The 13467-nt window shown below is 41.3% G+C and overlaps 1 protein-coding gene across 1 annotated transcript in view; it reads right to left on the reverse strand.

The window, feature by feature from the left end:
• LOC109479673 overlaps positions 1–13467 on the reverse strand; it is a 36437-nt gene that overhangs the window by 15321 nt on the left and 7649 nt on the right. The window contains exons 9-24 of the mRNA XM_019781661.1: positions 11549–11712; positions 10946–11147; positions 9969–10141; positions 9385–9520; positions 8707–8879; positions 7996–8146; positions 7560–7719; positions 6766–6889; positions 5598–5747; positions 5078–5192; positions 4244–4522; positions 3373–3690; positions 2571–2837; positions 1809–1994; positions 929–1099; positions 328–492 (exon numbers count right to left, since the gene is read on the reverse strand). Coding sequence (XP_019637220.1) covers positions 328–492; positions 929–1099; positions 1809–1994; positions 2571–2837; positions 3373–3690; positions 4244–4522; positions 5078–5192; positions 5598–5747; positions 6766–6889; positions 7560–7719; positions 7996–8146; positions 8707–8879; positions 9385–9520; positions 9969–10141; positions 10946–11147; positions 11549–11712 — 2934 coding nt within the window. The remainder of the gene's footprint in view (positions 1–327; positions 493–928; positions 1100–1808; positions 1995–2570; positions 2838–3372; positions 3691–4243; positions 4523–5077; positions 5193–5597; positions 5748–6765; positions 6890–7559; positions 7720–7995; positions 8147–8706; positions 8880–9384; positions 9521–9968; positions 10142–10945; positions 11148–11548; positions 11713–13467) is intronic.

Here is a 13467-nt window from a genome sequence, read left to right on the forward strand (position 1 = left end):
ATGCTTGCATATGCCCATATTTGGGCCCGCCCCCGAATTCCTTTCTTATTACGTCACGCGCGTACGCCCCACAGTACTTTCCTATGGGAACAGCTAAAAACGCAAATAAAACGATTGTAAAAGCTTGTATCAAAAAAAATAAAAAAACGCCTAGGGGTATTTACCCACTCTACCTTTATACGAAATTCCAGGTCGTTTGGCCCAAATATGAAGGAATTGAATCAATTTAAAGAAATGGCAGGAGAAGGAGAATCATCAGTAAAAACAGTATTTCCCTCCATACTAAAGTATGGAGTGAAATAATAAAGCATGAATCAATGATCAGACCTGGACAAGGCATCTCGTTACAGCGCCGAGTCTCGGTGGCCGGTCCCTCGCAGGCTGCGCCCGTTCCCGCCTGCCCGAGACAGGTCCGTGTTCGCTGCTGTGTGCCGCGCCCACATGTCAGGGTGCACTCCGAGTACTCCCCCCAGTCTGACCACTCTCCGTCAGCTACAGCAATACAGAAAGAAGAAAAAAAAGTATAAGTATTGCATGCAGGTCATTATGAGAAACTTAGTACAGTCTTCAAAGATTTTGTAAAAACTATGTTGATTCTTACAACAAGAATTTTATTCTTCTTTTTTTTTTAAGAAAAGAAAATATTTCTACTATCATGCTCACAAACACGAATCTTAAGAATTTTTAGAATTTTAAGATAAGTTTACAGTAATCTTTTCTTGTGTATGGAATGGTTTTCTTGCTTCAAGAACTTAGCTCTTAGTTCAAGAAAATTCATATTTTCTTGTGGAGAGAATCATTTACTTGCTACAGCAAGAAAACACATTGTGTTTCTTGAATTTTCTTGCTACGGCGATTCTTTAATTTCTTGTTCAAAGGATAATTTCCTTGCTACAAGATACCATTTCTTTGTACAAGGACATCACACCTGCACATGGGTCCTGATGACACTGTCTCTCCTGGAGGTGACTACCAGGGCAGCGTTTTCCACCGAACACCGGGACAGGGTGGGAACAGCTGCGGACACGCTGCTGCACCGCAGCTCCGCAGGACTGGCTGCAGGCTCCCCACCCCTCCCAGCTGCTCCAACCTCCATGGACTGGCAATCAGAACAAACATAGCTCATCTTATGCTCAACTTTTATATCTATCATAATTCTGCTTAATATCTCCTGTCATGATAACCAAAATTATAATACTACATGTACATTGTATAACCATAACACTTTCACAGCAAACAGAGCAGTTATACATTCTTAAAAGAGTATACCCAGTATCAAATTCTGCCATTAATTGATTAAATAAAAATATCTCATTGTGTCATGATTATAAAAATCATAACTGTAACAGCATATAGATCATTTCCAAGGAAGCAGTAAATTTTTATCAAAAAATCAAATGGCCAGTGTAGTATTTGTATCTTTTTTCTTAGCAAAACTATTTTACCTTAGACCTTAGATCCTCCCGCAACCTTGTTGCATAGGTCGACCTATCAATCTCCCAAAATTTTGCCAGGTTGTATAAAAAAAGATACCAGTGCAAAAAAAGAAAGCCTGAATATGACACACAAAATATGAGCCAAAACCTAAACCTCTGCTTGGAGAGCACAATACTAAATGTAAAATGAGGATGGTGGCGTGCTGGCGTGCTGCCATCAAGCTCCAGATGTATTGTGCAAGCACGTCTAACCCTCGGAAGACGGGGAACAACAGACAATAAACCGGACAGTGAGTGAGTGAGTGAGGATATGTTTAACAATTAACAGATACTTGACTCTGTTGTACAAGTAGTTCCACGGTATCTACTGACCTGGACAGTGGTCTAAGTCGCAGGCTATCTGCTTCGTCTGCAGAGCCCTCCCAGCGGCCCCGTCACACTCGATGCTGGGGGAGCCGTCCACATGATGGCACAGCCTGGTGCGGGTCCTCACCCCGTCTCCACAGCTCTGACTGCACGGACTGTAGGCCGACCAGGTGCTCCACACGTGCACAACAGCTGTATCAGGTGTCAATGGAAACAGCTGTTCTAATCAGATACATGTATGTAATAACTATGCAAAAACTTTTTGGGATAACAATATGACTAGATTCTATCTCTAATGTTGACAGAATAACTGACAGTGCTAGTGTATGAATGCAAACTTTAAGCTACATGTACAAACATGTGCATAATATGGAATAGAATGGAATAGAGTTACTAATGAAATGTAGCTGAAAAACATATTCCATTTTCTAAATACGTACAAGATGCTTCAATGTCTTGCTTCATTCTATGATAACAAAATGAATAGACCATCCAGACTATGATTATAAGCCTAGCCCTTCTTCTACTGTATGCTACCAATGTTACTGGGTTACTGTGATGATTCCATGTGGTACTCACAAGGGTGCCTATCCACCCTCTCACATCCTTACCCATCCTTGCCCATCCTTACATCCTTACTCGTCCTTACCCATCCTTGCCCATCTTTACACATTCTTACCCATCCTTACACATTCTTACCCATCCTTACACCTCCTTACACATCCCGTTACCCACTCTCAACCAATAATCACTTCATGTGGTACTCACACGGGCGCCGTGTCACCGTCACAGCCTGACTCTCCTTCCCATTGCTGTACACGGACACAGCAATCTCATACTCATGCTCCACAGACAGGCCGTTCAGGGTCAGCCTGGTGTCCGTGATGATTTCAGACTGTTTGGACGTCGGCCTTCCCACGATGCCATGGGTGACGACGTAGCCCTCCAGGTTGCCGGACGTGGGGCGGTCCCAGGCCAGCTCAATGTACGTGGTGCCACTGGACACTACCCTAAGGTCAGCTGGTGGGTTTGGGACTGGAATACATCATGCATTGTGACTACACTAGTCAGAAGCTCTGAGGAAGGTGTCTGACAATAGACATCAAAACGTAAGCAAGGTAGGAAGAATACCTGGTGTTATTTCAATATCCTAATGTTCTACCAACCTAATTTTCAGTACACTGTGACATACAGTATAAATGTAATTTCATCCCTTATATTATCAGAGTTTTGAGCAAAGTAACTTAGTGTTAAATATACCTTTTAATGATGAATAATTATTCTATAATTTAAGATATCACTTTTTTTGCCTCCTAGCAAAGCAAGATAATATGAGTAACTAACCTAGAGAAAGTTTGCTTGTAAGATGTAAAGGGTTTCATTGTTGACAAGAAATTTGAACGTACAATCTTCATCAGAAAAAAAGTTTACTCCCATACCAAGTACATGAAGAGAAGACAAATTTTGATGATCAGTCAGAAATGCATGAACTGACATGAGTAACCTGTCCAAATATTACCTGCTACTCTGTCAGGTTCAACTATACTGAAAGTTACAGAGAAACTCTTACATGTGGACTCCCGCAGAATGACTGGCTCACTGGAGTTCCCTCCAAAGTTTGACCTCACATACAGCACGTAGTTGGCTCCAGCCACCAGGCCAGTGGCTTCAAAACTTGGAGGGGTGAACGGCCTGTAGGGCGTTGCTCCCTCCCCAGGCTTTGGTAGAGCATCCCTGGTGTAGTTACCGTAGGAAACCTCGTAGGTTGCATACTGTAAAGCCTTGGTTAGGGGCGGTGTAGAGCCGGAGACCTTGTCCTGGCTTATAGTGATGGAGTTGGAGGTGGTTGAGGCGGCTTCAACATGCATGTTGATCGGTGGTTCCAGTTCTGCAATGAGTCAATAACATACAGTGAAGAATCCATCTCATGTTTCATACAAGTTTTATGTATGTTATTCTGCTTCTGGTTACTTTTACAAAATGTTTGGGGTAAACACAAAAGTACAGATAGCAAGGCAACATATTAAATTTCTGCAAGAGTAGTAGTATAATGTTGATGCACATGTCTTATATTGTGCAGGGGGAAAGCAGAGAAACTGAAAAATCCCACATGACAATCCCATATGAAAGTAAACTTTACAAAATATTTGAAATGGAATCAAACATTCAATCAACATTGCTGGCAATAGAATAATGCTACCTATAGTAAAACGTTAAACTTTATTATTACTTTACTTTACCGTAACTCTCGCGAGATCACGTTGTGAAGTGATTGGTCATTAATTATCCTGATGAAGACGACAGTGGTCGCTGAAAATTTGATCCCTGTAAATAGTGTGTTGGAATAAAGTTTAACGTTTTACTATTACTACCAACACAGATGAACTTTCATGATAATCATGCTACCTGTTATCCCTTAGCTTCACAAACCTCTTACTTACTTGTCACGGCTACTTCCTGACTTGTCCTTTCGCTTGCCACCCCGAAGAACACGCTTGTCACCGTGAACCGATACTCCGTCATTGGCTGCAGCCCGGAGATGGTGGCGGAGGTGCGGTGTCCCGGAACAGACGTCGTGAACGTCTGACCGCCGTCCTCCGCTACGCTCGTGTACGTGACTTCGTAACTGGTGACTCCGCCCACAACCGGTGGGTTCCAGTCGAGCGAGATGGAGTTGTGGGTGATTGACAGGAGAAGGAGGTCGTTTGGTGGTTTTGGATCTAAAATAAAACAATTTTACCTCATAAGATACGTACCGGTGTTATTATTTTAATGAAATTAGCCTGGCCCATCCCCTACCTTGAGTTGGGACAATGTTCTATTGATTTCACAAGAGTTTTGTTTGTTTGTTTGTTTGTTTGTTTGTTTGTTTAAATGCAACAGTGCACAACAAGTGGCAACCAGGCAGCAACAAGGCTGGTAGCGGCTACCACTGACACATAAGTGCATAAATACAAGACATTTTAAAAATAAATTAAATATAACTTAGTACATACAAATTCAATTCAATATTTTGACTGCTACCTAATCCTGTAACCATTTCAGATTTCATGTCAAAAGGCTACTTTTAGTAGTTTTAGCTGAGAGAAGCTTGAGAATTACAATATCTGCCATTCACATGCAAAAAGTGGAGACCAAGACAATCTGCAATGCTATGTGCAAGTTTCTTCCACATCATGAACTTAGAGAAAGGTCTTTAAAAATCATCAACATTCTTGTTAAAAAAGGGCAAAAAAAAAATCTTTTTCCTCAGATTTTTTTAAGCAAGTTTTTACCAGTTGGGAACACGACAATGGCAGCTTCACTCTCGACTTCTGACACATCCACAGCGATGACCTTGAACTGATACTTCCTCCCAGGCAGAAGGTTGTTGGACTCCACCGACTTTATCTGAAAAACAAAAAATAAGTATCAATTCAGTAGGGGTATAGCTGTAATGTACACAATGTAACTAGTGTTCTAGTGTTTCATGTCCCACTTTTGTATGTAATAGCCTTGTGCGTCTCTTGTACTTATGTAAAGTCCACACAATTCAGGAGTACTACGTACCCCTGCTATGTTGACTGTTCTTAATAAAATTGAATTGAATTGAACTACATACATACATAAAAAAATACAGGTTCACTTTGTTTTTTCTGTAATTTTTACAATAATTTCCTCCCAAGTTGCACCAATGTCATCTTTGGGCTTAAACTTGAGTGCTATAATGTGAATCTTAAAAATTATTCTTCCTTATTATAGTTATATATATGGTTTTTAAAAAGAAAATGAGGTAGAAATGAACATATTTCTTACGATCCTTTCCACATCATCGATGACAACCGTTGGTGCCATCCCAGCCTCACCAAACTCCCGCTTGAATTTTGCAACTCGCGGCATGCGGAAACCTCTCCAGGAGAAGTCCAGTTCCGTTGTGCTGTGGCGGTCCACATACACATCTGGGGCCTAGAGATTAAGATAATCAATACAGAATTTCATCAATACAATCAATACACAAAAGCAATAACCTTTGTTAGATTTCAAACTGATTTTGATCTGATCTATCTTGACAACCAACACTGAGATCGAAAACATTACAATTGAATATTACAACCTCTTGAACCTAGTTCACCAGTCACTATACACAGGATGGAACGGCCCTGTCCTTGGTGCTGAACACCTTCCATGCCGTGGAAAAACCCTGTCCTTTGTGCTAAACATCTTTTACTCTATGGAACAACCCTGTCCTTGGTGCTGAACACCTTCCACACCGTGGAATAACCCTGTCCTTGGTGCTGAGCATCTTTACTCTATGGAACAATCCTGTCCTTGGTGCTGAACACCTTCCACACCATGAAATAGCCCTGTCCTTGGTGCTGAACACCTTCCACACCATGGAATAGTCCTGTCCTTGATGCTGAACACCTTCCACACCATGGAATAGCCCGGTCCTTGGTGCTATTACACCTTCCACATAATGAAACAACCCTGTCCTTTGTGCTGAACACCTTCCACACTGTGGAATAACCCTGTCCTTGGTGCTGAACATCTTATACTCTATGGAGCAACCCTGTCCTTGGTGCTGAACACCTTCCACACCATGAAGTAACTCTGTCCTTGGTGCTGAACACCTTCTACTCTATGAAACATCCGTCCTTGGTGCTGAACACCTTCCACGCCATGAAACAACTCTTCCCTTGGTGCTGAACACGTTCCACACCATGAAACAACCCTGTCCTTGGTGCTGAACACATTCCATACCATGGAACAGCCCCGTCCTTGGTGCTGAACACCTTCCACGCGATAAAACAGCCCTGTCCTTGGTGCTGAACAGCATTCACTTTATAGAACAGCCCCCTTTTTAACTGAATACCTTCCACTGTAACAAACCATGTCCCATGTCAAACTTGAGAGTCAGCATTTCAAATACAAAAGAGTAGCTCCCATCCCTTTTTCTAAAGTTTTAAAATGGAACATCCCCTACCAATGGGGAGTAGGCGTGGTCCTCGGGCCCACCCTCATCCACCAGTCCATCACAGTCATTATCCAGTCCATCAGCATGGACGCCGTCATCAGCTGACACAATACAGGGGTTGATGGGAGCAAACCTGCAACAACACAGTCACTCACTCTGTTAGATGTTACACTCTAAGTGTCTGCACATTTGTCACTGCATTATAGGCCCGCTTTACACTCACCATTTCTAAGTCGTCTCGGGGAAGTCAGCTCAAAAAATTTCTGTTTCCACACTGGGCAGCAAAGTGACTTGGCACTCCCGATGTGCCACCCTCCCCCCAAGTTGACTCGGTGGCTCAGTCTTGCCTGACTATTACGCAGATACGCTCAAGTCTATTTCGCCCGTTTACACATGCGAAGCTAGCGGACTCGGCACCCCGCTAGCTGACTTAAGTCTGGTTTGGATACGACTCAAGTTGTCTTGATAAGAATGCGACTTGAGTTGAATTATTTCTATTTACACAGGGAAATTTTCACTCAGGTTGACTACATTGTAGTTCAAGTTGTCTTGAGTTCTAGTCGACTTGAAAAAGTTATGTGTAAAGCAGGCCATAATCTTTCTAACTTTGTTGCCTGCATGTTGCACAATTTAGTTTTAGAGTTGCCGTTGGAAAATGGTGCACAAATATAAGATTATAAAGACAGAAGATAACTCAGTGCAGTTTTTGACATACATGTACGTATAAAAATTAGGTGGATGAATTTCTTAACTTGACTCTTTGAAACGTTTTCACAAATCTGGAATGTGTTGCCCACTCTTACCTTTGACCCCCAGGGTAGCTATATGCCTTGTCCCCAGCAGTCCCATACTGCACCACACCAAAGGCCCCATGAAGGTCAATGTGCTGGTAAGTAAGGTCACCAGGACTGATGCTCTCAGTCTTAGCTGAGTAACCTGACCGTTGGCTCCAGCCAGTGACAGCTGGGAAAACACACATAAAACTTTATGGTCAGGCTTGAAAAATGGGAGCAAATTAGAACAATTTACAACTGACAACAACAAAAGGGTAGACCCTACATGCCCCTTTACATTCAGTAGTGAAGAAAACACTTCTAAAGGGGTATAATTGATAGAAACAAGATTGCAGACAGAGACTTTTCAAGACTTTTCCTTACTGTCTGTACAGTAACCCCATTTGAGTGGCTCCAATGAGCCTTGTTTTGTGGTGAATATGAAGTAAACAAAACAAAGATTTACCTGTAGTTATGTCCTTCTTGACACGACTTTCCTCTGCAGTGTTGACAGTAAGGGTGGCTTTGTTGCTCCAGCCGTTGGCAGCAGCCAGACCGTAGTCTGATGTGTACTGCTCCACTGGTGGGATGACTGTCATAGCAGGGGCAAGGCCACCCTAGTTCAGATTATCATAACAGAACTGAGTTAGTACAATGTATTTTATTCAATAATAGAGCAAATATATCAACTTATACATGTTAATTAGATTATACAATGTATCAATGACATCCATGTGTGCATGAAGTTTTGTCTGCTTCCACAAAAAATAAAAATGAATATTATCATACAAAGCTGCAGCAAAATGAGCAAATGTAAGCTGTAAATTGCCAAAAAAAATATTGTTTACTATATTTGCCTTTAATTTGCTATACCATGTTTAGTCATTTGTTCAAAATTCATGACAACAAAGATTTCATAATGAAGGCTCCTTTTGCCAGACTTGTCAGAGGATGTCATCCATATAACCAAATCAACAAGGCCTAAGGTGTTCTGACATGTAGGCTAATTGAATCAAACAACTGTTCATTTTACACAAAGAAAGAGGCCTAGAGCAGATGCTGTGGCTCATAACTAACAGAAAGATCCTTTAGGCAGTTTTGGGGCTATCACTGTGAAGTATATTGCAAACAGGCCATACACAAAGTTTAAAAATCATCTTCAGTCTATGATACTTACCCTGCCGCTGACATACTGAACCACCATGACTGGTTTGTCAGTTTCAATGACCGTCACACCATTGACATCCACGGACACAAATGATCCGGCACTGATCTGCCCCATGCGCACACTGTCTTTGCTCCAGTCAGTGGGTTGGGATGCAATCACCCTGACTTTATCAGGACCCCCATCTGTAGAATAATGTCAGTTAGATTACAATTCAATATGCAGTAGGCTGACAAGGCTGCTGACTGACAATGATATCAAAATTTTATAAACAATAATCTATTGTAAATCATAATCTGTTAGAGCTGTGAAAGCAAGTGTGAGTCTTAATCTGCTTGATAGATCCTGAATACAATATACTACAAAATGTGTAGATCAAAAACCTTGAACCACATGCATTCAACACCCCCATTAGTGACATGTTAGTACAGTAGTTAGCAGCCTTGCCTATGGGTTAAGAGTTCGAATCCCAGCTCACCGACACATCCACACTACTGGAAAGATGTGATCCACTGTTCATTCTGCTAGTGCATGGAAAAGAGCTAGCTAAAGGGAATTTCCCTGGTACAATGAACCTGTAAATACATAGCGTCTGTCTTCTTTGTGGGAGATTAGCTCTTCAGTGACCTTAAACTGGATCAAGGTCACTTTCCTTTACACCAACCCCCACCCTCACTCAGGAATACTCACTCAAAGGTTTGACCACAAAGGTCTTCCCCCAGGTGTAGACAGGAGGCAGATACTCCACCAGGAATCCTGCATTTCCAGATCCCACCACGGCACCATTGGTACCACTCAGGACAGCTATCGGCTGGTCAGAGATGATCTGTCAACAAATAAACAAGACAACAACATGTCACGCTTCAGATATTGGAAGCCTAATCCTTACAAGTTTTCCTGGTGGGTCTAAAACCTGAACAACACAAAACTAAGACTTGTACCAATTGATATGCTTTCTGATATAGTGGGAAAGCATTCTAAATTCCTACTGTAGCTTCTTCTTCTCTCTAACTTAATGTGTTTTAAACTTTTTTTCCTCTGCTGAAAAGTAGTAAAAATAATAAAAACTGGAAAAATAGGACCTGAAGTAAAGAATATGTTATGTGCTTAATATGCATATATTTTCAGGCTTCGAAATTATGAAATAATGATGTCAAACTATACAAGGACTGCAGAGGATACAATTTAAACAGAATGTAACAGTAAGTTCAAATTAATAAACTAACCCTTGTTCCAGTGAGATCCGTGGCTGATGTTGAAGCTACAAGCTGCACTGTCTCCATCCTGTGCAGCTCAAGTAGGATATCCTCTCCGCTACTGTACCTGCGGGATTCAGGGTGGTCCTGTGCACCCTGAAAATCCACGTCACCAGTCAGGGTGATCCTAACCATGGTACGGTCATGTACGCCAATGATCACAACTCTAGATCTGGACCTGTCGGTGTTCCCTGTTAGAAAGTAACAATGAGAGAAAGATTTGTTGAACTCATGCCCGTAGCCAGGGGGGGTCGGAAGAACCCCCCCACAAGGCTCAAAGGTCCACTTTTTGGTCCACTTTTTATGTAAAGGTCTACTTTTTGGTCCAATTTTTATGTAAAGGTCGAAGATTTTTCATGAAAAGATGGACTGGATTCATAGAAAAACTGCTTCCTTTGTCATTGAATAAAAAGTTTTCTCTGATTTTTTCTTGGAAATCCTCTCAAAAATGCACGAAATGCCATTTTAGAAGGTTCATTTTTCAAAATTTTCCGGGGGACCATGCCCCGAACCCCCCCTAGGAATCTCGCGCCTACGGCGCTCGAGGTCCCCTCAAGCAGTGGGAAGAACCCCCCCATTCAAAATCCTGGTTACGGGCATGGAACTAAATACAGCAGAACTAAAGGCTGTCCTGCACATATATGATACACATTCAAGTATTCATCTCATTCTTACTAGTCTCCTATATTGGCCCTTGTTCCTTCATCAAATAGCTTGCCGGCAAACTTTTGCAAATGAGTAATAATAATATGATCTCTTCTTACATGCTGGAACAAACATTTCTAAAACATGTGCCTCGTGTCTTCAAAGTTTTAGTAATGAGCACTTCCAATGCAATGCTAGACAGAGCACATGTTTAAGTGGTGAGTTTAGGGGATGGATAATGTTTTAGATATTGTAAGTTGGCATGATATCTATATTCACTGTCTGACATTTGACAAGTAGTCAATGAGCTTTGATACATAATTCTTCAACGTTTGTACAATGTCATGTACCTTGGTAACTGGCCACGTAGTACTCTTTGCCCAGTACATCTGTGGGCAGTGCCATGTAACCATCTCCACTGGTCATACCATACACCGTGATCTCATCATTGGACTTGATGAGCCGGCTGAGGAACTGCCCAGTCCTGCCTGATCTAAACACCTCGAGCTCTGATGATCCAGTCAGTGTTTCCTCATGCACTAAATCAGCAGACTAGAAAAGAAGAAAAATGTTTGAAACCTCAGTCTTTAAAGCAATCCAGACACTTTTTAAGTCATTTACAAATTCTGAAAGCTTTCCTCATCACAATCATTACGTGGAGTATTTAGAACATTTTGGTTTCCTAAGGTATTGACAAAAAGTACACTTATGATTAAAAAAACATGAAGTTTTCCTTTTAACCCTTCAGCTAGATTCTGTATCTGTATCAGTCTGTATTGGTATAGCCGGTATAACCACACTTCGGCATAACACACCAGCTTTGCTGGCACGTGGCACAGAGGCAGTTAGCTATATTACACCGAATGATCTGTTACACCCAATCTTTGCACATTAAATTGCAGTTGGTTAAAGATTTCTAGCTTAGACTTTCTAAATTATTTGCATATACCTACACTGAGTGTAATGTTGCTTTCAATTTGCTGATCGTTCAGTCTGAAGATCTGAACAGTGGTGTCCAGGTAGGATGTGGCTCGGATGAGTGCCTTATGGACACCTCCACTGCCATGTGGAAACGCCAGGAGAAATTCAGTCCCAGCATTGTCAGGCAAACGGTATCCTGCAAAAAAATATATTCAAAAAAATTAACCAATCTATGGGAGGCTTAAAAAATCTTCAAATAAGGGTCTGGGCTGGGTAAAACTGCAGAATTTTTTATTCATCCCAGAAATCCACTATCCAGCTCCACTATCATATAACATCTGTGTCCATAATATCACCAGGGTCCATAATATCGCCACCTTGAGAAACAGTGTGCTTAAAGATATTTTTACTGCAACATACTTTTGGTATGCACTCCTTCACATATCAAATGTAACATTACATACCTAGGGTATGTTACAGTAAAAATATCTTTAAGCACACTATTTCTCAAGGTGGCGATATTATGGACCCTGGTGATATTATGTTAAGTGTTAACTGTTCGAAGTTCTTTGAAAAATTGTACATTGCAACATAAGAAACAGCCTTACCTTGTCTTCCATCGGCCAGAGGAGACTCAAGCAGGCAGACCGCACAGAAGACCACCACACCCTTGAGGAAACTCAGCCAAAACATCTTCCCCAAAGTCTCCCGCTTAACTCCCCCCCTCGGCATCTTCAAGTCCCTTGCTATCTTATAACAGTATAACTTTCCCCTTCACAACAGAAGAGAGGGTTTGCTCAAAAGATGCACATATTTTCCACTGCCGGCCGTTTCTTTCTCGGTGGCGCACTTTGGTGAAGTCTTGTGTCTGATGGAATTTCTATGACGTTTCAGGCAACTTATTATGCACCTACCAATGAAAAACCATGTGATACTCCATGCACTGGTAAGATATTAGAACGAATGTTACTGGGACCCTCTTGAATGACTAGATAGGTGCAAGTTAAGTGTACCTAGTTGCCATGGTGATACAAGGATGGGTGAACAAACAGGATCTTTAGGTCCACCTCATTAATATTTCAGATCCCTGCTATTGTCCCGATTCCCATTAGACTGATTAGAGACCTTCATAGTGATTAGCTAGTACTCATAACTATTGTTAGCATTTTTGTCAGTCTGTTACAAAAATGTTATTTTTCCGGCATGCCACATTCCCAAAACATACTGTACACACAAAAAATTTCTTGCAACACTTTAAAAAATTTTTGAAGTTTTTCTTAGTTCTGCACACAAAAAAATTATAGAGCCTTGAAAATTTTTTCAGAGTGGAAGTGATCATGAGACTAGTTGCAATGATGAATAATTAATACATCATCATAGCATGGCATGAAATATTTAAGCCACAGACACAAAGGGAGCTTTATGCATGCTGCTCACTTGGAAAGTGCTTGAGAAAATTGGGATGATTAAAAGGAAGGTGTTTTGTGGCAAGAAAGTAGTCTGGGACAGGCGTTTAAGGGCTGTAGAATTTCAGTAGGACAAAAAAGGGACCGAAGGACAACCTGCCAATATTTTGAGGAAAAGTAGTAAGTAAGATGTGTAGTAAAATGTATGCATTAAAGTTGTCACAAAACCAGGCATGTAATAAAAACATTAGGTTCTGTTATAGTAATAGATGTTTGGTTTGAGGCTAGCCAAACAGGACAATAACCTAATTCTTTTCCTGACTTGAGTATGACTTGAATGGGACAGTCAGACTCAGACATTTGTAATTTGGTGTGGGATTATACCATTGTTGTTGCAGGTGTCTTTTGTGAGGAAAGGTTTTTGTGATGCTACATACAAGACAGGAAGAATTTTAGATGTGAGCTAGGGTAGAAATATGGGGGAATGTAGTACATTTACCAAGGTCAAGAAATATTACTACACAACACATTTGACAGGATTTAGG

Source organism: Branchiostoma belcheri, unplaced genomic scaffold, assembly GCF_001625305.1.
Source record: "Branchiostoma belcheri isolate BF01 breed outbred unplaced genomic scaffold, Haploidv18h27 scaffold5, whole genome shotgun sequence".
Classification (NCBI taxonomy): domain Eukaryota; kingdom Metazoa; phylum Chordata; class Leptocardii; order Amphioxiformes; family Branchiostomatidae; genus Branchiostoma; species Branchiostoma belcheri.